At 36.9% G+C, this 27,198-nt stretch overlaps 1 protein-coding gene across 10 annotated transcripts in view; it reads right to left on the bottom strand.

The window, feature by feature from the left end:
* Nucleotides 1-24,422, bottom strand: part of npas2 (neuronal PAS domain protein 2) — a 43,357-nt gene extending 18,935 nt beyond the window's left edge. For 5 of the 10 annotated variants that reach the window (XM_056396916.1, XM_056396919.1, XM_056396915.1 and 2 more), the window contains exons 1-2: nucleotides 8,129-8,498; nucleotides 558-756 (exon numbers count right to left, since the gene is read on the bottom strand). In XM_056396916.1, coding sequence (XP_056252891.1) covers nucleotides 558-613 — 56 coding nt within the window. In that variant the 5' untranslated portion in view covers nucleotides 614-756; nucleotides 8,129-8,498. Of the gene's footprint in view, nucleotides 1-557; nucleotides 757-8,128; nucleotides 8,502-24,170 lie in introns of those variants that run through there. The other 5 variants (XM_056396913.1, XM_056396921.1, XM_056396920.1 and 2 more) reach the window with 5 other exon arrangements.
* Between the last annotated feature and the right edge of the window lie 2,776 nt (nucleotides 24,423-27,198).

The following is a 27,198-nucleotide window of genomic DNA, read 5'->3' as shown; positions in this document are numbered from 1 at the left end:
CCCACATTCTCATCCATTTCTCTTTATCTCTTTGCCATAGATTGACTGAAAAATGTCTTTCTGACTAGCAGCTCAACTCAATTTATTTCAAAGAAAAAATGTGGGTCTGAACTGTGCAACACATTGAACTATTGTTCAGCAGCTCAACTGATGAATGGAAAAATGCATCTAGTCTGCGTTATCAGCTAAAAAAAAAAAAAAGCCAGGGGCATTTTGTGTTTAATAAATTTCCTTTGAATTATATTGAATAATTTTTTAATTATTAACCAATCATTAACCATTTAGCCATGAATGTGGCTCACAATCTACAAAGGAGATTGTTTAGAATTTGTATGTCAAAGCCAAATTACTCATGTCATGAGTCATCCAGGATATGAGACATCTGGTAAAGCAAAGTAGGGCATTTACATGCACACACAACATATCCCAGCTGAGGTTTCTTTCAACATTTATGTGTATTAATGCAACATCTCTGCTATGAATAATTAAAATGTTGAAGAACAATTTGAACAATATAGAGGATAAATACATATTGATTAGAAAATTCACAAACTCACTCCCATTCCCGGCGGGTGGATGGACAGGGGCCACCGAAGTCAGAAAGGTTGTCCATAGTCACTCCCTTTTCCAACCAGGCCCTTTCTGAAGTCTTATAAGTCCCATCCGTGCTGACCTTGTCTGAACGCTCTTTTGGAAAATTCTACCGCAGACCAGCTGCCCACCACTGCCTCCAGTTCACCAAAGAAACACCAAAACCTGTGAACACAGACAAAACTGATTACAGCATCCTGAAAGTGGGCATGTTGCTCAGGATGAAAAACTGTGTTGCATAAATTCGTGTTAACATAAGGTGCTTTGTTGAAAAGCCATAATACAATGTAAAGTGCATAAAGCATCTTCAGTTTCTACCAGTACTTCATCACTAAAGAAGGGTTTTTGCACAGGAGGAGCTCCCTTGACCTAGAAAATTGTCTGAAGCAGACATCTCTTTTGATAACCCAGCATAAAAAAAAGAGAGAGTAGAATGGCCACCTCCTCCAAACTAAGAACTCAAAGACTGGAGCCTTGTTCAGCAGCAATGAAACAACATAAGGATGTATTCATTTGCAGTTATCAATGACGTTTCTGCATGTAAAAAAAAAAGGTTTTCTTTTTCTTCATGTGGTTAACAGAACATAAATCATGTTAGTCACCTAAAAAATCTGAAATACTCACAATAACAAAGAGCAGTTATATTATTCAGTCATCATCATGTTCCAGTTGGAAAACAACAGACAAACTTTCCTTTTACCTTGATTAAAATAGTTCATGGTTTTGTTGTCTAGAAATATCTTACATTGTATATATATTATATCCAAATTATAATTACAGTTGGTGGGTGATGAGAATTCAGGCAGTCATCTGTGTTTGTCTTTATTTCACATCCACGTTGAGTGATGTACACAAGTGGCCTCTGGGGAAACTACCAGTTATTGCATTTTCAATCATCAACAAGTCAAATGAGAGCCAATATCAGTAGAGAAATATTTGGTAACATGGAAATGTAAGAGTGAGTTGGTACAACCCTGAATAATTACCTCCTTAAAGATTATTAGTCTCTATCTAATAAAAGAAAATTAAGGTTAACACTTGCCTTAAAACTAGTCTGAGCAGGTTTGTATGCCCCTTTTTGCAATAGAAAAGCAGCACAATCTTATAATGAAATAGAGCTATTTCATTATAGGAATATCTTTTTAATCTTGGGTTTCAATATTCCCTACTAACCCATTTTTCTCTCCTCCCATAGCATATACGAACATACAACTGTAGCTGTTTAACCATCATTTCAGTTGTTTATCACTAAAATGACTTTATCCACAGTGATGTAAATATGTAAAGACTTATTAGGAAAGCATACATTTCAAGTGCAGCTCAAGACATTTCTCAAAGGTGTAACATACAGTATAAGAGGAAAAAAAATCAAGCCAGTGACAGCCAGCTGATTTTAGAAACTCATTTGTCAGTTTACTACTACGAGATTGATTTGCATCAGCACTGGACACATGGGATTTCTTTAAATTATAATATGATTAAACAGCAATGTCTTACCCTTGTGACATCTCCCCATGTAAGTACTGATTATGTCTATGGTTTTATTCAATAAACATTTGCGTCATCACTGAATTCCTCAAATTCATACTCTCTTATCAGGCAACATAATCTCAAATAAAATCCTTATGTGTAGAATTTGAAAAATGTGAAGAATGCCTCTAAAAGATTATAATCTATATTATATATCAGTTGATATACCAAAAATCCCCACTGGTAAGATAAAAGCATGCTACTTATGCGTTGGTTTCAGGTTAACTAGGTGAAAATCTAAAAGCTGCTTCTTCCTTTAAAACCCAACAGTTGTTGTTGACAGAACTGTCATGCTCATACAATCCTGTTGTTGTCATTCATCCAACAGATAGTTTCTGATTTGCTCCCCTTTTCCTTGCCTTATCGCAATCTTCACTGTAAAAATCCTTGTCCTGTTCAGGAGGCACAATCAATCATTTAACTATAATTTATTTTTGGTTCCTCTGTAATTTAAGTGCATATAGGGATTCACAATTTCTTTGTTAGACCCTTTACTTTGACATTTAGCTGATGTGCTTCCCTTTTGTCTTGATCATGTTTTAGATGTTTCTACACCTTGATTGGAAACCACCTGTGGCAAATTCAATAGATTGGACATGATTTGGAAAGGCACACACCTGTTTACATAAATATCAGAGCAAAACCAAGCCATGAGCTGAAGGAACTGCCTGCAGAGCTCAGAGACGGGATAGTGTTGAGCACAGTGGCCTCCATAATTCTTAAATTCTTAAAAAAGTGTGGAACAACCAGGACTCTTCCTAGAGCTAGCCATCCTGCCAGACCGACCAATTGGGGGAGAATTGTCTTGGTAAGAGAGGTGACCAGGAACCCGATGGTCACTCTGTCTGAGCTCCAGAGATCCTGTGTGGAGATGGGAGAAACTTCCAGTGCAGTGTAGTTCCAATGCCGGAAGATGTGTGGGCATACAAAGTGTTTGACTTAAACATAGGAAGCTCAGTTTCACATCCCATTTCCTACTTTAAGTCAGTGATTTTGAACCATGAACACAGTCTCTATCTACTTTGAAACAAGTGTTTTATATTGATATAGAAAAGAAAGCAGTAAAGGTAGCACGGAGAAAGTTTGCAATCATAGCACAGGAATCTCAAGGGATTGTTGAACAACTGAAGACTGAAATTCTACATTGTTAAATTTATCATTTAATTGGCCATCACAATTTTAATGTTTCCTAAATTGTCCATGACATTCTGTTTATGTTCAACAAAAAAACAACAACAACAAAAAACAGTTGCTATCGCTGGGAAACAGTAATGCTTGGTCCGAAACATTTACTGCCTTGACATGATTACTGTCAAACTACTGCTTTAAATGGATTAAAGTGTTACAATGTGAGATGAAGACCTCTTAACTAAAAAAAAACAAAACAAAAAAAACATTACTGAAATGTTGATACAGTAACAAAATGGGAATCTTTTGTCTGAGGTGCATTCTGACAAAACCAGAAAACAAACCTCCTTTATAGACAACATACACAAATTAATAATGGTAAATGAATTTAAAATACTGTTAAAATGCCTATTTGGAAAATCAACAAAAAAGATCTTCAATTTTAGATGCATCAGGAATTCCTTTATGCAGCTTTAACTTATATGTCTTCACTCTACAAAGGTGTGTAAAATGAAACCTAACATATCAGCCTGCATTCTTTTAGCGAATTGAGGTTAATCCACACCTTGCGAGGTTAACAGCTCAAAAACACGAGAGTCTAGTTACACTTGTGCCTTCAGGTATTTAAAACCTTTAACCAGCAACCTGACCTCATGGCAGAAGTCACTACACTGAAGTTCAAGTTCATGACCAAACTCTGGTCTGTTTGTAAACAGGCTATAAAAGAGAGGGAGGTTATTGCTCTGACTATTAATTATTTTATTATTATGCATAACCTTACAAAGAGGAAACTCAATGGAGGAATTACACTGTTTTTCTTGAGAGAATTTAGGTTTCATTTTAAAGTTTAATGGAGGAAAGACACTTGCTGCTTCAACTGCACCTCACATCCTCTATATCGCCTTGCAGGATATAATGCTGTCCCTTCATACATTCAATTTAAGGTCCAGTAAACGTATTTACTAGCTTTTCTGAGGCAAGCAGCAGTTGCATATTTAGTGTTTGTATCCAGTGTTGCATTCCTAAACATCCAACAAATCTTAAAAGTTACTACCAGTCTTATTTACATTTTAAATACCAATGTACTGTCACTGAAACCACTGATGGCTTTGATGAGAAAAAAGTGTATCAGTGTGACTTGCTGAAATCACACAGTTTGCTTGTTGCTGAAGATATACTCCTCCACTGCAAACACACACTGTGCTGGTGTTTGAACATTAAGGGTCACACACACGCTGCAGCTACACCTTGAAATGAAGACTAAAACTATTTGTAATACTGCAACACTGTCATGTTACTGTATCTGACAGATCCTTTAGGGATTATCAACATCTGTGTGTAGCCCCTAGTTAATGATGAATTATACCGCTGATGCAATCAGGTTGTTATTGATAGCATCAGTAACTTCACACTAAGTGGCTTCTAAATGGCATTGGGCACAGATGATAGGTTGGGTCCTGATGTTCACAGAAGATATTTCCCTGTAGCTGTCAAAGACAGAATACCTGTTTTGACGTCAGTGACTGGGGTGTGGCTGGCATACCAGCTTTAACACATAAGGACTGCATATTGTTGACACACCATATAGTCACAGATATAGCTTAAGAAATCATTGGGCCTCATTCACCAACCATTCTAAAGAAGAAATTTCTTCCTAAAACCCACTTACGCACTTTTTACGAATATTCTGACATTCACCAATGTTTTCTTATTTGGGATTTGTTCTTAATGAAGAACAGAATCTATGCACACTCAAGAGTACTCTTACGCACATTTGAATGCTGACATGTTTGAGCAAAATAAGTGGTTATTGCATTTTCTTCTGTTCTACAGTTATATAATATTATATTATTTAAATTACAATAATATTTTTGTAATTTATAATATTTAAAAAAAATAACTTTTGTTATTTCTACAAAGCATTATGGTCTTTTAAAATAAATGAACGCTACATTAACACCTAACCGCTCGTTTGTGGCTCACTTCCTGCAGCAGTACCTCCACTTCAGAAATACTAAAATTCCTTTTGCGTTTTGATTCCGGTACGACATCTTTAGATTTTCGTTTTGGCATTTCCTCAACTTTCCCTCACGGTATCTCTTTGTGGACTGAAGAAGAAATTGATGAATGAGGCTGATGAGTCCTTAGTGCATTAGATAAGTATAAAATCCAGACTTTTTACCTCATAATGCTAATGTTGTAGCATGCATGGTGTTTGCTCTGTATTTCATATAGCAGTGCAGTTTATCTTTAATCTACTGTAAGCACAAAGACCAAAAACGCCTACTCTGTTGATCTATATCATACTGGGAATGAACTGCCCATAATGTATTGTACAACTCCCAAATTAGAGCTATGTCTTGCACAATTACCTTGCATCCTTGCATCTAGACAGAGCCAGAGCCAGTTTATAAATAATTCAACTGGTATTTTTTCTCCTGACTTTGGGTTCTTATTACTATTACTATATAAATTTGTCAGTAATCATTGATTTAACCATAGCATTTACATTGTAGTAGCTATGCCTTTAATATCTCTGGACATATTAGGCCATTATGGGCAATAATACAAATCAAGGAGCAGAACTGCTTTATGGCAATACTGGCATTATGCATCAGTGTGATGATGCAGCTTTATTTGTCTGGTGTTTAATTCTCTGGATCAGCCAAAAACATGCCCATTCATATACAGTTTCTCAATTGATTTTCCAGAAACTTTATCAGAATAGAAAAACCATATTCTTATCACCCGCTCCTGGTTTTTAACCACCAAAGCAGAAATGGTTAATGAAGGGGACTCACGTCACTGATTTACATACATACAGAAAATTGTAATGTGAGCTATAGTCCATGCCTGAGTATCAAAACCATAAAAAATGCACAAACCACTTTAGGTCACATGTAAACTCCATGAGAAAAATCTGTACTGCTTTCAAAAAAAGGCACACTTTGAATAAAAAAATAAATAGTAAATAATGGCTTAATTAAAGGTTAAAAAATACTTAGAAATGCATTATTAAGCAATAATAAAGAACACACATATTTTGTAAAAATAAATAAATAAACAAATCAAGTGCTAGATCGAACATAAGAAAAAAAAATCAGAATATTAAAGTTCCCAGATTGAAAGGTCACAAAAAAAGAAATGTTTATCATCACCATTGATGACTGTATTATTCCCCATGACAAATTAAATAGCAAATATTCATAAAGCCATTAGATATAACTGGTAAATTTAGCTTTTTAAAAAGTAGTACTGAAAAATCTCTTCCCTGGAATACCACAATAAATCCACCAAATAAATTCAGCTAACCACTATTGTTATCAACAGGGGACTTTTTAACAAGGTTTATGATGTTCATGCTAATGTTTCACTTGCTCACACACACTCACACACACATACATGAAAATTAATATCTAAAAGCTTTCTGAAAGCCAACAACATTCTTTAAAAAGTGTTATGGTATTGAACCCAGACAGCTCACTGACAGATGGATGAGTTTTGGCTACTTGTTAATCCAACCCTGAAGTCTAGGGTACTACTGTCTGCTTGCCATAAAGTTTACATTTCCTGACCACCTGCATCTGGTTTTGATCCGGCAGGTCAAGCTGTCAGGTAAACAGGGCCTGGACAAGCTAAGTTTCAGTCAATCTGGATGTTTATTTAATCTATTTTTTTAGTTTATTTCCAATACTTCATAACACCACTTCACTAAACACTGCAATGTCTATAAACACAAAAAACATGCTAGACCATATTTTTGTACTTAATACATTATATTTGTTTTAACACGTAATGTAATCTGTTTGGATTGTATTTAACATGAAATCATATTTGTACAGAATTACCATAAACTCATTTGCTTTATTTCCCCATAAGATGGTTATTATGGTTAAATATTAATCTAACCAATATACATCTGCTAGTCATCACATATTTAGTCCATATATACAGTATACACAGATGTGTAAACATAAACAAAAATTCAAAAATGCTTTTCAAATATTTCATTTCTATTAACATGTAAGAACAGGTCAGTTTCTCAAAAAAGAAAAAGAAAAGTCTCAGTTTTCTGTTGTGATTTCTGTCTTAAGGAAAGCTCTCTGTAAGTGATAAGGAAACAGGAGGCGCTTTGGTTACACACTTACAAATGAAAAACACTGGAAAGGCCAATGAGTGCACTCAATGACCCTTTAACTTCGTAGTATGTACATGGTAAATAAGTAATGCTACCACACTTCAGCACAGGGTTAAACAGAGGAAATCTCTCTATAGAAAATCATGTCAGGTGCAAATATGAAACCCAAAATGCCTTGAGAACAATAAAACTGTGGGTTAGTCAGAGAAATGTGAACTCCAGTAGACTTAAAGCTGCCAGGTTGGGTAACATCAGCCTGACCTAAGCTTGCTGAGAAATTATTCAAGGAATTCTTTTCCTGTGACATTTAACATTTTACTATCTAGCGTCTTTGAGGAGCCAGTGACGAAAATCCCTTTAGTGTTTTGCCATGAATGTCATCAGCAATGGTACAACGGAAAAAAAAAAATAGGTTATTTCAACCTTGTAACCAGGGCACTTGATGACAGAGAGCTAAAAACATGTAAGCAGCATTCAAGAGCGCTGAGTATATGTAGCTGCTGATATAGACTCCTGTGTTTGACAAAATATATCTTCAGCCTACACTGAGTCTTGTAGTAAATGATTAACGAGGTCTTGACAGGGGCTAATCATGCGGTCGACCACCTCCACTTTAATTTGGAAAGAGGCCACTCGTGAACTTTGATGTTATACAGTGTAAACGAATGGCAGCGATATGACATTTTCCGCTCCTCTATCAGAGTGACGCGAAACTGAAACCTTAAATTAAATCTCACGTACCTTGAAAACGGGTCTCCAGCAGAAATAAATATCCACAGTTAACTTTAATCAATCCAGTCATTTTCTTTAAACTACAGCATAGCAGCTGAGCACAGCCACCAGCGTCTGACTGACCCGGAGAGAGCTCTGAAAGCGTTAAATTGCATAACAACGCCTAAGTTAATAACGTGCTGTTATTAATCGCCGGTGAGCTGTCTGCGGCTTTGGCAGTCCCAATTTATCAACAACACACGACCAAATTTCCCATTCGTGGTCTTTGTGGGCTGTGTCCGTCTATTTTCCAGGCACTGTACTCCACATCCTCCGCTGGCAGTGGCTTGTAAACAGGACTGAGTGGCTGAGAACAGAGAAAGTAGGTCAGCTGGTAGCTCAATACTCGGCTAACGACGGCAGCAGTATAAGCAGTCGCCTGTGCAACACAACCGAAAGAAACCTTTACTGACCGGGAGGAGGGAGCCGATTGTAATCTTTAACACGTGCTTAATGCATAATAGCACCACACTAAAAGCCATTTAGAGTATTGTAATGAAGAACTGCCTATATGTGTAATATGGATTTGCAACGTAGTTTACACAGGGTGTGAAATTGTGAATGGTACGGTCTGAAGTGAAGCCTAATACCACTTGGCCATGGAAGCATGACAAGTAGCCCTTAATCTATCAGGCAGGTCCACATTTATCTCTGAAGAATAGCCTGTTTATTTCTTGATCTATTTTTATGACAAACCTGAATGTGATCTTAGTTATTTGTTAAATATGCAACCCCAGACTTCTTAGCAGCTTCTTAGCAAAACATTTTCACACTTGTTAATACTGGTAGGCCATTTTAAATCTGTGTTATGTCTCTTCATTGTTCATAAACAACTGAGCGAACCTCATTGGAATTATATTAGAACATATCCATCTATCTATCTCATCTGCTGGCCACTAAGTAGCTCCACTGTAGCAGCTGGAGTTCAGGCCTTACTCAGGGGCAGCAGGGTGTTAATGAGGAGGGGCTACCAAACTTGACTGCATTGAATACCTTTATTGCATCTTTGAAGAGAAAATAAACATTGGGTTGTATCACCTAGTTCAGTAGTTCCCAACCCTTGGGCTGCAAAATGAAATGAGCTTTAAAAACATTACAAATTCTTAAAAATCGCCTTTATGTTTCTGTTGATTAAAGTTTAATGTTGTTTTGAGTTGTTTTGATAAGATACTAGTATCAGAATCGCTTAAGATACTGTCAAGAATACTGTATTGGCAAGTTCACAAGTCCACCACCAATCACCAATCTGATCCCACGTAATTTATTAATAAACTTTATAGTTTCATACCCAGATAAAACAGCAATTCTTCTTCGCCACTCTTTCCAACAAATAGTATAACATTAATTATTAGCAAAACATCAGCAATATGTTACACTGGAAAGTCAAACCAGTAAGAACACAATGTGTAAAGTATGAAAGGCTTTCATTTTGAGGAGTGGTACATGTTTTAGAACTAGTGTTGGAACTGTCCTAGAATTTTTTTTTTTATGATTGACATTGATATGGCATTCATGTATCTGTTCATGTTCAAGGGTTTAACCTGAGCCATGCCATACAACAATGACAGCAATCATATCACATCCATTCAGGGTTAGGAGAGTACAGCTGTGGTATCGGATCAGTACTCAGTATGGGCCGATACACAAGTTCAGGTATCAGAATCAGGAAGGAAAAAAGTGGTGCTGGAACATCTTTACTGTTTTTAATTGCTTTTGCCAATTCTTCCCCTTTTTAGTAAATAGTTTACATTGAAACAAGACAAGGAGTCTACAGCTCTGTGAGGCTACATATTGGTGCTTTGAGCTAAATGCTGACATGCTCACAATGACAATGCTAACATGCTGATGTTTAGGAGGTATTATGCTCAACATGTTCACCATCAAATGCTAGCATGGTAACATGCTAACATTTAATTAATTACCATGAAACACAAAGTACAGCTGAGGCTGATGGGAATGTCATTAAATTTGTAGAAATTTGTTCATAAAGCAAAGCACGGGCCAAATAAAAATTTGGCCTGATGACACTCGATGAAAAGTTAAGTTAGAATAATTTATACTGCGGGAGGGATGAATGTCTGCATCAAATTTCATTATTGAAATATTTCAGTCTGGACCAAAGTGGTGGATGACAGTGCCATCCATAAAGCCACAGCTAACAAGCACATGTGGAGAGTGACATACAGTATAACACTGGTCCAAAGTCTGTTTCAAACCAAGAATATCACTAAACTGTACATGGTATAACTCTTATCACACTGATCCATCAGGACACCAGCTGCTAAGCTGTTTGTAACTCGTGATTATCACTAAAGGATTTTTCCCTCTGGCCTGTATTGACTTAGTTATATCTAACAAATTTCTGACAAGGAATGTGTACTTCAGTTATAGATTTTGATATTTTGTCACAACTCAGTTTGTGGCTCTTATTTTGATGCTGTATCTCACAATTTCCTTTTCTTTCAATCCTGGACGTTCAGGTTGCATAGAAGAGTTTCCCTAATAGATGGTCTTGTGATAAAGGCCACTTGTCATATGAGTGAAGAGTACAGACAAAAGAGCACATGAGCACCGACTGCTTTGACAGGTCAGTCTGGTCAATCAGAAAACCTTTAGTGCATGTTCTCAATTAGACAAATGGAGACTCTCATGATGGAGATGGTGAGCAATGGCCTGTGAGTACCAACGGCCTGTTTGAACATTTTTCGCAATCAATAAAGTTGTCAAAGTTGTAAGATGTAATATAAAGAAATATGAAATACTGTGGCTACAGTACAATCTGAGCTGCACAAAAATCTTTATTTTGTGTTCTACATTTTTTATTGCCATATTCTTAAAATAGACAGATTTTATCATTAAGATAGCAACTATCAAACTAACAAAATAAATTTTATTGCAAATCAGACAGACACCAGTCTGTGGACATGTGATTTGAAGTCAAGTCAAAGCAAACCAAATGGCTGCCTCTGGCTCTGCCAGTCCTCCTTATTCAATGTTTTATGATTAAAATTACTCTCCAAGAGACCATGAGCTTGAGACACACAGCTGAGACAATGATAGATATGCAGACCACTTGTCTCAATGGCCATCTTCATGTAATGAGTCACACTTTCCCACAGCCGATTCAGACTGCAGCTGTTGCAGAAGTCCAGATTTTGATGACTGATCTGGCTTATGATATTGTACCATTATGATATAATTTTAACCATCTTGTGAGAAATGGTGTCACAGAAGCACAGCCAGTCTCTCTGGTCCTCCAGTGACTTATACCACACAAACTAAATGACCACATCTTTGTGCTCAATTGAGTGGTAAATCTTTTGTACTGAGATGATAACATTTAAAAACTGTGACTGCAGGTACAGTGGCATCTCTTGCACACAGTCATTAACACTAAACATGTGCTGTGTATTTAGATATGTGTTTATCATGAAAGCAATGGCTAATCAATCAAATTGTCTGCTGAGCTTCTAACCAAGCAGCCACAATATGCTTCGTATAGAAAGGTAAAAGCAGACATTCATTATATTGGAGTTTATGAACTAAATAACAGTAAATCACATAGGACATAAAATCCTTGTTCTGCACCTCTGTATTGGTTGAAACTTTCAAACATGTTACATTTCAGACGGACTCAACACAGTGAGGCCACCAGGCACCACAGAGGCCCCCAACTACACTGGCAAAATTCAATTCCCCACGTTGGCCCTTTCTGTGTGGAGCTCCCACTGTGTATCACACTGCTGTTCCAGTTTCTGTCATGTCTGCAAGACATGAAAGTCAGGTGGATGACAGACACTGAGTTAGTAGGTAGGGCTGGGCAAAACCAAATGGCAATTCTCAGTAACTAGGGTAACTTATAGGTGATAGCTGATAAAAATAACACTACATATAACCATCACGGAACAATAAAATTATTGTTACTGTACCCTCCCAAATGAGGAAATTGCTGGTAAAAGTAATCCAATCAAATCAACTATACGGTAATTGTTTGGCTATTATAAAAGTGATTCAACTCAGAATGAGACACTATGCAAAATATGCTGTCAACCAGAGTAAACTAGTATTAAATTAGTACCGATGCACGTGTCATTATGTCTGCAACTGCGTGTTTCTATTAACACTTTTTCTACCATCAGCAGCAACCATGGGGGTCAACCAAAGCAAGTCATTTGCATCCTAGTTTTTCGCCTCATTTTAAAGCCAAACTTTCAGAGTTAAATGTTGATACAAATAATTGTGATCTTTTATGTTTCAATCAAGAATGATCACTTAAAAAGGTTTTGTGTAGCAGAGTTTTCAGTTTTGTATGGGGTATTCTACTATATCACTACCAACATTTATTCAGTCTGCACAGCTGAAGAAATTAAAACTACCACTGATTTTTCTTTATTTACATGAATAGATACAAGCAAATTTGTATTTTTTGTAATGTAAATCCATGTTTACTTTGCACGGTTAAAATGTTTTCATTCAGCTAGATCTATTAAATTAAATGGGGGCTTTTAAATGTGGAGTTTGCATGGATGGGTGGATATTATAATGGACCTTAATGGTTTCTTGAGTCTTCAGTTATCAGAAAGTGTCAGAAGTAATGTCAACACTACAGCCCATTCCCTTGCAGTTTGATAACTATAAAGAGATATCTAAAAAAAAAAAAAAGCTATAACAAGAACAATCCATAACTCACACTAAAATTAATTTTACTGTGTAATAGCAAAGTGATCTTATATGAACACAACAGTAAGAACACAAACAGCATGAGGCCACGTGTAATGTACATTTTAATGTATGTATAGTTTAATCTACTAAATAAGAAATAAACTTTCTATTCAATAAGAAAGTATAAATGTTTTCAACCTCTGCACCATCATTTGAACACAGCTTTGATCATAAAGATACATGAAGTATGAAGTGAGATAACAAGGTCTGTCTTGGTTTATATTGCTATCAGATCTCGAAGACCACAAGCCAACATTGAGGAACTGTGGTTTACAAGAGCTTGAAAAGTAATCAGTTCTATTTATACATAACATTTGATAGAAATGGGTGCAATAGACTGTGTCACATAAATGAAAAAAGAAAAAAAAAAACATAGATGATGAATAAGTGATGCAGGAGTTGAAAACTCCTGAAACATCGTATAATTAGGCCACAGAGCGACGTTGTGGCTCCACATGGAGATGAGAGGTAACTGTCTAAAAACTGACCTTCAACACACAGAAATCATGCAACATGATGTCAATAAACTTCACACAGAACATTCGTATTTACCAACCTGTCTAGTCTGTGATTGCTTTACACCAAAGGATACTAAAAGGATGAGAAAGGCAAAGGTTCTACAGAAATTTAGTTCATTTTAGCAACTCATTCACAATAGTTCCTGCAAAGTAACAGTAATGTATTTGCATTGTCTCTTAATAGTTTTTGTTTTTGCTATCAATTCTTTTTCCCTCAAGCTCCAATAACGCATGCATAATGCTTAGTCAGCCACAGAGGGCATTCATTTTCTTCAACAGCCTGATCAATTCTGAAGTTCTTAACTCAACAATTTATAGCACAAATACCTTCTGCTGTGTAACTGACAAATAATTTCCTTTGGGCCAACAGAGCAAATCTAAAGACTGTGATTTAGCATGGATGGGCTTCTCTACTGCAGCCAAACTTTGTGGCTTGCAAAGATAAGACTGGTATATTTTATCCATGCTAGCAGCATGGCTTTAAGGATGACAGTGTTGGCCTGTCGGTCAGTTAAACTATTTGGTCCACATTTGATCAGGATTCCCAGATGATGTATCCTGTTCACATATGTGGCTTTGAGTGAAATGTCACAACAACTATACTGGATGAATGGCTATGTGAGCTGAGTACTCATGTTCCCCTCAGGATAAATTGTAATAGTTATCAAAATGACCTTTCATCCAGCACCATCATCAGCTAAAATTTTTGCTAAAAAGATTTGTCCAACACTTTGCTTTATGAACACATATATGCAAACTAATGACACCCATATAGGCCGCATCTGTACTTTGTGCTTAGTCCAAATTAGCAATTTTTTGCATGCATACACAGAAAACTAAGATGGTGAACATGGTAAACATTAAACCTTTAGAACATAAGCATGTTAGCATTGTCTTTAGGAGCATGTTAGCATGCTGACATTAGGATTTTGCTCAAAGCACTGCTTTGCCAAAGTGCAGTTTCACATGCAAGTCTTGTTAATTAAATATCTCACCTAATATGATGTACCTCTAAAGTTGCAAGCTAAAGTGATATCTCAGAGTAACTCAGAAGGGTTTATTGACATATTGATGCAGGGTCAGTTGCTGCTTGTTATTTAACAAAACTGAATTAATGCCAATAGAAAATACATACACAAATTGGTACTAAACAATGCTGAGGAAGTGAACAATGCCAGAATGATGATATAGGATCATTCTGAACTAAATTGCTATGCCAGCAACCAACAAGTGTGAGACATCTAAGATTCATAAAGATCTCCCACATTTTACTGCATTATTCACCATCCGCCTACATAGAGATTAGTTCCGCTCTTTTATGTAGGTCATGCTATTGGATAATGAGATGACATTTAGTGCTGATAAGCAGGCCTCACTACATAATAAATGCTTAGTGTTGGGTTCTTTACATCCTGTACCTTTGTCCAAACTGCTCGCCTTTACATCAGTGAAAAACTGGATTATTTTGATAATCACTCAGACATTAAGCCATATTGCCTCTAGCTACATCTGTGATACTGGTATTGATGATGTCATCGTAGCCCTCTGCTGAGGCACTGACTGTCATTAATTAGACTGTGGCACTGCTGTTCACTCTGTGTTCCCATGGTAACAATGTGTGGTGTCTATTTTCCCCCAACCATGGCAACTATGTCCATTAAGCCACTGGTTTCCATTTTCTTCAGGTCTAGGATATTTTTCATACACAAAACCCATTTGTTAGTCTGATGAATATTAATAAAGTTCCTGGCTGTACGCTTTCATCACTGTAACAACCTATACTCACTCTCAATACATTGTAACAGCAGTGATGCCTATTTAATACTGGGTTTAAAGATAGGCTAAAGAGATGATTTACTTGGTAACTAACTGTTTTTTTCACAAATAAAACCAAAAAATTGAATTAATAATCCCTGTGCTTGATATCAGATAATATTGTATATAAAAAAAAATCTCAAATGAATACTGTAATTCACAGCTTAGAATGATATAGATGTCGAAGATGTAAGATAGCTGAAGCCTTATTTTAGATAATTGGCAATAATAAATACATGGAAAAAACTTTTAAGATTTCCTTATTTAGGGTAAGACTGATGCCTAAATGTTTCAAACATCTGAGCTTTGTCCTCTCTCAGAAAGATAAGAACATCACATCAGCCTTAGATGTTCCACCTGCAGTAACTGAAGAAAATCACCTTATCACAGGAAATGGTGGCTCATTTCTGCATAACCACTCTTCTGTCCATTCACACTGTTGGTTGGCTTGAAGTTACACAATGTTCTACTCAGGGACATTTTGTACCACATAATTCAGTATAGATGGAGCACCACTGGCTACGACTTCGGACCTTATCCAACAGCAGAGCAAGGAAATTGGAAAGAAATCACAGAATGGACTATTTGGGGCATTTCTCACTCCAAACAGCATTTTCTTCCATGGAACAGCCAATAGAAAAAAGGCACTGGTCAGTTAAGAAACAAATCATTGTGCCCCTCATGAGCTGTGCTTTCCCATAAGCGTTGTCCATCTCAACTAAGCAGCAGCTTCACACTAATCCCCCCTTGGGCAACAGCTGAACCCTTGCACTGACTGAGCTCTACCCGCTGGACAATCCTGTCACAATAGAGCCTAACACATCCTCACCTGCTGTGCACTAAGGGAAAAACACATGCCCTTTCACCATGCTCTTTATAACTGCATCTGTGTAAACAACCTGCAAGATACTGAATCAATTACTCATTGAAAAATTACTATTTGAATAATCAATGAATAATTTGAATAAACGATCAAGCAAAAATACCACTGATACAACTATTAAGTATTTTTACATTTCATCTTAACAAACCTGGCACATTGGTATTTTGAAGAAATTACTCCTATTACTCCTATATCCTGAACTCCTATTAAAATGTGATGAAAATCATTGGAGATTTTACACATTTTATACACTAAATAAACACTATTTTATAACTAATAACTGATTAATTCAGCTTATAATTTTAGTGTGCAGTAAGCTCATTCCTGCTCAGTCTAACTGTACATTTTATGTAGGTTTTTTTTCAGTCATTCTGTGTTTGCTTTTTACACTTATTCAACAACATTTGTCAATGATTTTGATGATACTTTTCCCAAAGTGCCTTGTAATTATACATTCACAGCACCACCTCACAGTGGGTGGTCACATCCTTTCAATGAGTAACAAACATCCTTTCACCAGGTAGATCTACTCTCAAATTTCCTTATAATTATATTCTTTCAACAATTCTAAATGTATTACGAAATTATTTCAGGCCTTTTATTGTCTGATGCTGCTCAGGAAAAGATGCAATTACCTAAGGCAGTGTGTGGGCAAATATGTGGGTCACAATTCTAGGGCACGGGTGGAAAGGGCAATGCAGCTATTTCTTTGTACCACTGTCTCAAACTCAGATTGTAGGTAAAATCTTTGATTACATTATTGTGGAAGGGTATTGATTCTTTTAAAATTCTACCCAAAGAAACATTTTGAGCTGATATCCAGAATAATATCATCATTATGAATTCATCAGTGAGCATCTGTAAAACCACAAGCAGCCGCTCTCTTATGCACAGGCTCTGAACCCAAATAGCCTTCCACAAGCAGTCCATGGAAAAAATGACCTTATGTCTCCATTCCTATCTATTGCTATTTCATTTTCCTTGTTATGAAACGCTGCCGTCCATATTTCCAGAGCTTCCTCCTGAAAGCACACAAATCTCTGTTGTTAAATTCAGGTTTTTCTTAATAGCAGTTCAGCTTGTAGTGAAAAACTTTCATCTCTTTTAGGGAACAGGTAAATAAACAGCTGAATACTGAATTGCACTATGACCAAATATCCATTCTGTCTAACTTTTCATCCACAGAAACCAAAAGTACAGAACTGTAGACATTTTCCATTTCCAGATAAAAGAGCATTTGACATATAAAGTGACAAATGACAACTACCATTAATTCTTCATATTTTTTTTTTGGTAATTTACATTTAAATTTAACTACAGGACACAAATCCAGCTGTAGATGATCTTTCTTTCACCTTTTCACAGAAAGAAAATATTGTGCACATAATCACAATTGATGTCATATTAAGAAAGTGGGTTGATAGCATCTACATTTTTAATGATAAAAAACTGGTTCATTAGTCATCTGGAAAAAAAAAAAAAAAATCACACACACTAGTTTTCAGAGTCACTGAGTGTTGACACACTGATGCCTGATTAAAGTACAATGATATACAGCTAATTCTGATGCTTAAAAAGACAATCTCTGTGAGTGGAATTATGTGCACACATTATTCGGGATAACAGCTCATACCAACAGCAAAGCAGATTTGTCTAGTGAGTGTAGAACTCATGCTTCACTGTGACAATGATTCATGATTCGTTCACCCTGCTGAAGCACCCTTGAGCAAACCTTTAAATCACCTCCAGCTCTGTCAAAGACCCTGTCAAAGAACTCACTGTAGATAGAGGAACAGATTTTCTCTGGAGATTTCCAAAAAGTATCACACATTTTTGGGGGCTCTTAAAAGATACATATCATATTAATATTTAAAGTACTGCAATATAAATCACAGAAATCCTGAGGGAAACAGAAAACGTATCCACTACACTGTACATGCCAAAGAATGCAGGTTGTAGTATCAGTATGTCTTCAGCTAAATGTAAGTAACTGACACTTCTTCATGTTTTCAGGACTCAGCCTGAAAATAAAACTCAAGTATCACTGTGGTATATGAACTCCCCATTTCTATGGTACTATAATGACCAGGTCTTGCCTCTTGACATCACAGATTGCAGATGACCTACTCAACATCAAAAGGACTGAGGAATCTGTTTTGGGAGTGCTCTTTTCATTTCAGCATCAAACCTGACATGCCCGTTTATGGTCTTTTGCTCTGTTGTGTATTTTACTCCACGAAAACAAACCGTGGTGTAATGCACATGCAGCCAACACCCTGAGCTAAAGATCTAAATCACATCTAGGTCACACACAGGGGCTGGGCCCACACATATTGTGAAACCTTTTTTTTCCCCATCTGAAACACAAAGTGTCGACACACCTGATTCTTGACAGTGACCTTTTGTTGTGAAAGAAAAATAAAAGCTGAATCCCAAGGCCTTTGAATCAGCTATATTAAACAGAGAGGGTGTCCAGAAAAAAGCGTTGACTCACTGACAGGAGAAAAAAAAAAGATGAATGATGAGATTTCACTCGATACTTAATGAACCTTATTTGTGTTGAAGAGATAGTCACATCTTTGAATAAAGAGAACTACCTTAAAAGCCACTTAATTTCAGGTCACAGTCATAAATTTTGCTGAATGGATATCCTGGTCTATTACAGCAGCATCTTCTGAAAAGGTTTCACACAGATGTTTATTTCATGTAATGCCACTCATTTCATTCCATGAATAAAAGGGGAAGAATCAAATTCACATGATGTGAGCTGGAGAAAGGGAACTTAAAAAAAATAATAATAAAAGCAGCTAAATGTCTAAATCATGCCACAGTGGATCCGAGCCTGAAGCGACTGAGGACAATAACTGTGTGCTTTGGAGCAAGAGATCAGCAGCAAGGACGATGACGTCTGTAGAGGCAGTTATATAACCAGAGTTGAACATTTTGTCTGTCATAGTTACAAGGTTAAAGAGGGTGACATGAATACCAGTCATAGTCTCAAGAGTCATGTGTTACATAGTTCCACTGGCCAAATGTAGCCAATCTCTCAAAGGCAGGCATCATGGCATGGAGCAAATAAGAATGTCCGTGTTGTCTCTTTAGACAAAAGTAAGAAAAAAGATCAGCACACTATGGTAATAGCCCCCAGAAATTCAATAAAATGGCAACGTTTCAATCTGAGAGGATCTTTGTCAGGCCCTGTAGCCATGGAGATCACAATCAGTCGTGTGTGGCCTGACAAAGATCCACTCAGATCGAAACGTTGCCATTTTATCAAATTTCTAGGAGCCATTACCACAGTGTGCTGATCTTTTTTCTTACTTTTGTCTCTAGCTTAACCTTTTTGATCTCGCACCTGTGAAAAAGCTTTTGGATGTGCATCCTTCACACCCTATTTGTTCATAGTGTCTCTTTAGACAACTTTCCTCTCTCAAGGCCTCAAAGGCTCCTGCAAAAATCAACTTAATGGATATTCACCAGCTATTCAGTATTCAAAAAAAATGTGACAAGGCATCTCAGGCCTATAATCCAGACAATTCTAAATACTCACACTATAGTAAGGATGACACAGTAAGTTGTAGTGAAGATACCGGTTTGAATCAACAAAGCTGATCAACATTTCCGAACCGAGTGTGGCCTAAATGCTTTGGTTTTCAACACATTCTACCATACAGATGGATATAATACAATACATAATGTATTAACAGTAATTTGATCTACAATAATTTTATAGGTTTTGTTTGTATGCCAGAACATCTATAAATACAAACACAAATTCATATGTAAAACATAGAAATGATAATATAATATTTGTACTAAATTGCAAATCATTCAAGGGCTATATAACTTCCTCATTCCTCCCTCATGAAACCCACCACACAGCTCATCTAAGTATCTCAATGTGCTTTCTCTTTGTGTGTTTAATTCTTCAAGAGGTACATAATGTCTTTTATTCATCTTTGAAGAGGACTGGAGACTGTTGCTTTCAGGAGAAGAATAAGCCCACTAGCAATAAAGGAGGTAAACACTCATCTACCACCAAAAGGTTGCGCGAGATTGCTCTTTGATTTATATATATAGTTAAGCAATTCTTACTTTAAAAGCTAAACGACTGCTTTGGACTATATGCTATTGGAACATAAATACAGAATTTTATGCCAGCTCTGCATTTATTTGATCTTGTTTAAACTCAAAAATGATACTATGAACACTCACTTTATTGTACTTCTATTACAAAATCCTGCCATAGCATACTTTTTATAATGAATTTATTGAAGGTAGCAATACTTTTTCCATTGTATTTCAATCTCCGATGTGTATAATGTACAGTATATTATCATATTATGTTTGGTTAACATTTCACATTAACCCCCATTTTTGGGGGTGAGCTGATACCCAATAAAAAAGCTATAATTTCAATATCTACTGTATAACTTTCCCACAATCATTCAGGAAATGTTTGTATGTGTTATGTATAAAGTCTAGGAAGTGAGGAGTAATGTTAGGCATGACATTAATTATGTTGTCTTCACCAGAAACTGAAAGTCTCATAATGCTAATATGCATGTTTACACTTTCATCAATGATTCATTTTTTTTGTCAATTTGAACAGATTTGGACATATAGGCAAAATATATGTTAGTTATCAGTCTCTTTTTCTAGAGTGAATAATAATAAGCATCAACAAAATATTCTCCACAGAAGAACATAACACCTACTATAGCCAACTAAATGTATATGCAAAGGGTGGGACAGAGGGCATACAAAACACTTGAAACATCAGGAACTATTGTTAAAGGCTGTTAAGGAGCATTGAACTCTAGTCTGGTTCTGATGAATATCACAAATACTTTAAATGCCTGTTTAATATAGTCAGAGTGCCGGTTTCTCATTTCTCTCAGCTTTTTCTATTTTATTACCTACTATAAAATGTTTTTGCTGTTGCTCTGTCTAACTAAGCATGCATCTAATGTCTAGGTCAGGTATCTCTTCTATATGGGCAGCTCATCTCTCCGGCACAAACCTGGATATTTAAGTTTTCATTTTTTTTCAAGCCTGCATTTTTCTGTACAGTTTCAAAATGAGCCATATGAAAGACAGGTGATTTTTTTTTTTAAATTAAACAAAGGAATAAAAAACAATGTAAGAGAATATGCCACAACATCAAGTTTGTTATTCCCAAGGGTAACTATTGTCATAGCCAGGTGTGAAAAACAGCAGCAACCATAAAGGTTATATGGTGCCATACAGGAAGCAAGTACAAAGCAAGAAACATGAGAGTTTCCATATATGAGACTAATTCTTCCACCATGAATCAAAAGATTTATAACATTTTCGAGAAACAAACTCAAAGATTTGTTTCTAAAAGAAAAAAAAAACACTGGTGTCAATTTGAATATGTACAATATGAATACTGACACAATGTTAACGACAACAATGAGCTGCTCACACACAAAGGGATGAGACCACTTATGCTTAAGGTAGACAGGGTTTAGTAATTTGCAACCTGTGACGTTAGATTTCACTCCATTTCATGTGTGTTTGTGATGAATCAACATGGGCTGAACATTCAACATTCATTCTATGTGGAGCGTCACTCTGTTTTCTTAAAGAGACAGAGGGAAGAAATAATCCCTTTGCAGCTGCACAGACCTGCACCATTTGTGCATGCCCAGTCACACTAAGCAGCTCTAGCAATATTCAGACTAGCATTCAGTTTAAGCTTGCAGGACATGGCCCACTAACCTACTTTCCCCACAACATGCTCTGTAACATCAGAGACGGAGCTGTGTGTCATCAGTTAACTAACCTTCACCACAGCATAGTTTCAGCAAAAACATACAAAAACCCAGACACAGCACTGTTTAAGCCAAAAAAAAGAATACCAATGATCACAGTTGTGTCCCAAAAAAAGAAATCCCCATAAGGCCTCTTGCTCAATTTACTCTTAAAGGTGAAATATAATGCTGTAAACTGATATTCTTTGCATTTAAATCTGCAGTGGAGTAGAGTAAAATTAAAAAACATGAAGAAAGTAAATGCCACAAAGAACAAGGAATAAAAGGGAGAAAATCAGAAATTGTAAAGAGGATTGTGATACTATTGAGTGAGAAAGATTTTCACAATAGTGACAAGTCAACAAGTAGTAATGATGTATTAGTCATAATTATGTGAAGTCATAGTTATAAAAAATATGAGATACATCTAATGACAAACTCAAAATTATGAGTCAGAAAGTTTCTTCATATGACTTACAATGTTTCACATTAACTGCCAGGATTGCTGAGTGGCACCAGAACAATGCCTTGGGTTTTTCACATTCTCTGTGTCATCACAATATATGTATTAGGTGCACCACACTATAAACGGGTAAACTTTACAACCTGATACCCACAAACTATTCTTCTGAGTTTCTAGGTTAACATAAAATACCAACAGCGACTGCATAGACAGTGCACCACTGACGCAGGTGCCTGCTCCCTCAACTAAACAAATTTAATAATTGTGATGGGATGACATATGACACTGACAGTAGGACTACTTGAAAAACTCTGGACTTCTGGACTGGACTGGACTGGACTGTGGGCTGATTGGTTGATTGAATTCCTGATTATGTCACATGGTTGTTGTAGCTATTCACAAAAACTGCAACATAATTGTTAAAAGATTGGTAATGTCTACAGTTCAGTAAATTTGGTTTATTGCCAAGACGGTGGCAAGTGGCGTAAAAAGGTGTCCACACAGTGAGTGAGGTAGCTGTCAATAGGGGGGAGTCACAGTACAGAAAGGATAAGGAACATGATTGACCTCTGACATCTGTTTCATGGGGGTAGACTTTATACCAAAATCAATTAAACCAATTTATCTAGCCCATGATATAAATGCAGATTATTAGATTTACTGTAGAGACAGGACAAAAAATTAGCTGAAAGGAGAAGAAGATAACATGAGTCATGAGGCTGGCCCAAATGTTTAGCAGCATGATATAAAAAGGAGCATATGGTGCTGAACACCCAAGTTCAGTCAGTCATGGAACAGCCCTTCCTGTCCCACTCAGCTGTCAGCACACATCCTCATCACTATTCATGTCTGCTGGGCCAACCTCGGCACTGACACAGCAAGCAAGCAAAATGGCTCAAGCCTCAACATGAGTATATGTAGATGGAGACACAGGATAATCATTTGGACACTGACTTGACTTCCAAAACTCTTTTCAACAACAGCCATTTGTTTTGGCTTCAGGTCCTTGAACAAAGCAGCACAGCTCCCATTGACTTGGCAACAGTCAGCCAGACATTAATATGTGTATAAAACCTGATTTTAATTCAACTAATTTGGAGAGGCCTAAGTAGCATTTTTTTCTCTTTAAATCTCAGAGCACCTTGTGCATTACCCTGTCACATTTAGGCCATATAGGCCTAAGGGTTTAGGTCATGTTTAACTCTCCTCAAATCATACAATATGTATTAATTTTTCAGATGTAATAATGTGCCTGGACTGAATATACCCCAAACCAACAGCTGGTTTCCATGCAGCTATGTCAACACATACTAAGCTCCATCGCAGCCCAACAACGCTTCATTAATAGGGTCCAGCTTCAATTAGTTGCCACACAGCTTCACACAATATTAATACCAGAGAAAATGTCATCCTCTTAAAATACACTCAATGGCACACAGTGGTTCGTTACAGTGCTGCTTGTCTAAATAAAGTTTTATGTAATTTAACCTGCCAAAAAATATTATGTACCTGTGGGTAACGGGCATTTAAACATTATTTTGATATTGGCTAACTGTAAAAGCCTGCATTAGCTAGTTAGTGGGAGACAAACTGAATGTCATCCACTGACCAAACATGTCTATTTTTGAACAGCTGCTTTATTTATTGTGAAGCAAACTAAGCTGAGTAAAGACTGTGGGATAGAAACAACTTTAATTAAACTGTGTTCCTTTCATACGCGATAAGGAGTTTGTTAATGTTAGCTAACGTTAAGCTACAAATAACCGTTACAGGTAACGAAACGAACGTTGTGGACTGAACCGTTAGATCGGATAACACAAAGCTGGAAAGTTACCTTATTCTGTGGAATACGGTTTAGACGAATCCAGACGCACACATGTGGGAAAAGGGGCTTTAACCGGCAAATACCCCCGACGTCCTACATTCCAAAAAGTTACCCAGAGATGAAACTGCACTGCCGACTCAGTGTGACTGCTATCGGTGTGCATAGGATTCCGCCTGTTGAGGGGGAGATCCTGATCCAGCCCAGCCCACATACACACCTCACGTCTTACATCTTCATTTGACCGAGCGATTATCAAGACGCTTCCCGTTCCCTGTCACTGACGAAGGCTGACTGAAGAGTTCTGTGCAGGCAGCGTGTGTCCAGAGTCAGAGTCCCGCCCACGAGCTATATACGACTATAAAGTTATGTGAGCTTGAGTGTGTGTTATAAGTGGGTTTAAATAATACTTAAAAATACCCTTCACATGAATAATAAATGACGAATATTTGTCTTTAAAAAAAGGTGCTTTATACTAACCTTACCTGGCCATGTAAAGCTCAGTAGGTTAAAGCACTGGACATGTTTCCATACATGTGCAGTAGGCTACATTGATGTGTTGTGATTTGTGTGACTCATGCCATGCTGTGAGTCATACTCTCAAAGGCCGTGATATAGGCCATCACCACAAGTTGTCACATGGGCCTGGATTTATAAAATCAATTCCGAAAATGTAAAGTCAAATGTGATGAGATGCATCAATACCCCAGGTTTAACATAATCTAACACACTCTCTAGCGCCACCCTTAGGTCACTCGATGCAATCCAGTGGTGGAAAGTGCTCAGATCCTTAAACTGCAATGAAAAATACTCCATCATAATTAAAATTCCTGCAGTAATAATCATACTTGCGTAAAAGTATTATCAACACAATGTACAAGGGATAACATTTGTGCATATATATATTATTGGATTGTTAATACTAATGCATTCATATGCAAGTAGCATTTTTGTGTTGTAGCTTGATGTATTGGATCTAATTTTATTTACTTTCTTTCTGTTGAATAGTTTAATTTATAACAATCAGATTTTATATGTGATGCATTGTATGTTGATGTAGATTTTTTTTTATCTGCAAGGTAACCAGTAAGTTGTTACAAATGTAGTGAAGTAAGAAGTACAATATGTCCTTTATAAATGGAGTGGAAGTATAAACTGGTGTGGCTGGGCCGTGGAAAAAAAATTAGGTGCCACTGACCCCCTTTAATATCCCAGTAAAACCAGTTAGTCCACAGATCCCTTAATGATACGGATGACGAAAAAAGAAATGGACTGAGACAAGGATTTCCCCCAAGAATACAAATTTATTATTATTAAATATATTATATTCGCTGCTGCACCTACAGCATTCGCACAGGGACAGAAAAACGTGCATTAGATCACAGCAGGGGTGCAAATTCTTGGGGGAAATAACCAATCAATGCCAGGAGGGCCAATAGTGTACAAAGAAACTACTAAAAGAAAACACCTAATAAACCAAAGGCTAAGTGCAAAGCACTGTATCAAACACTAAAACTAAGTAAAACAGCTAACTAAACAGACAGTTAGACAAAACACAATAACTAAACTAACAAAATAACCAACAGAGCAAACATGGATCAGAGACAGCACTCTACAGGCTCACCAGGCAGCAGCGAGAGAGGGAGCAGCAGCATCAGGGTTAATATATAGCCTTCCCCAAACAATTAAAACCAGGAAGTAGGCGTGACTATAAACCCTATTGTGACCTGGAAGGGATCTCCCACTACCTGCAACACTGGCATAGCATATACATTTTAAAGTACTTACTTAAGGTACAGTACTGAAATATAATACTTAGGTACAGGTACTTTCCAGGGTGCACTAAAAGTGCCAGCTTTCAGCTTTCATGAGCTACATCATTACAATACGTTTTTTTCTGCTGTACTTGGGATATTGTGTGCAAGATAGACACCGATCATGTTGTCACTATAGAGCATGTAAGAGAGCAGAACTGATTCAAAAGTCCAATGTTCCACAGTCCCCCACCTCAAAAAGCCCATATTTCTCAGGATGAACACATTATGTTGATCATTTGGAAAAGATAAGATGTCTCACATTGTTTCTTTAATTTCTCCATTACATTTTAATCTTTTACAATAGTCAGAGGTGAACACGTTTTGACTGCTTACATACTATAATAATTAATGAAAGATTATAGAATATGCGTGAGGGCTTGTGAGTCAGCAAACTGTTGCACATAATTTTCCTTTAAAAAGAGAAAACAACAATTTTTCCCTTTCCCTCGCTAACACTGATTCATGCACAGGATACAGAACATGTTGTGTTGTGTGAGCTGAAATTAGTCTGATCCTTTTAGCAGCGGCCTGGATTGTTGATGCCACTGATCACTTCTGCATCACTCAGACTCAGCTTTACTACACTATATCATAAGAGCTACTCACATAACTTCTCATTGCATGCAGGCAAGCACAGGGACTCTATTTTAAACTTGTACAGGAGGTCTAAGAAGACTAAACCTGGTGTTTTTGCCTCCATTTTCATGCTCCAAAAAGCCTGAAAAAATTCAGATTTGTGGGTCCTTGAAAAAGAAGAATCGCACAAAGAGGTCTTGCAGTCTGTTGAGACTGAATACTAGTACAGTTTTGTGTGGGTGTGTGTAGCTCCAATCAGCAGTGAGAACAGGTAAGGGAGGACAGCTCTAAAAATGAGGAAATTTCTATTGAGGCTACTAACACGTCTGCAGCCTTCAGTCAACAAAACATTTGTGATATGAGAAGCCAATGTACCATTTAACCAGATAAATGCTCTCCATGACTTACCTTCGAGTTTCTGCAGAGACACAATTGCCGCACAAGGTTATAGGTATTCAAAAACTATTTTAGAAAAAAATGTATATAAGCTAGGATTTGCACTTTGTGCTCAATATCTCACAATTTATCTTCTTCAGACAGAACATGACAGCTATAATTTCCTGATATGTGAAGCTTTATCACACACACACATACGCACACACACACACGCACGCACGCACACACACACACACACACACTTTTTGCCA

The sequence above is a fragment of the Seriola aureovittata genome, chromosome 15 (assembly GCF_021018895.1).
Source record: "Seriola aureovittata isolate HTS-2021-v1 ecotype China chromosome 15, ASM2101889v1, whole genome shotgun sequence".
NCBI lineage: Eukaryota > Metazoa > Chordata > Actinopteri > Carangiformes > Carangidae > Seriola > Seriola aureovittata.
Note: the sequence above shows the minus strand (reverse complement) of the source record. Positions and strands in the feature narration are given on the sequence as shown.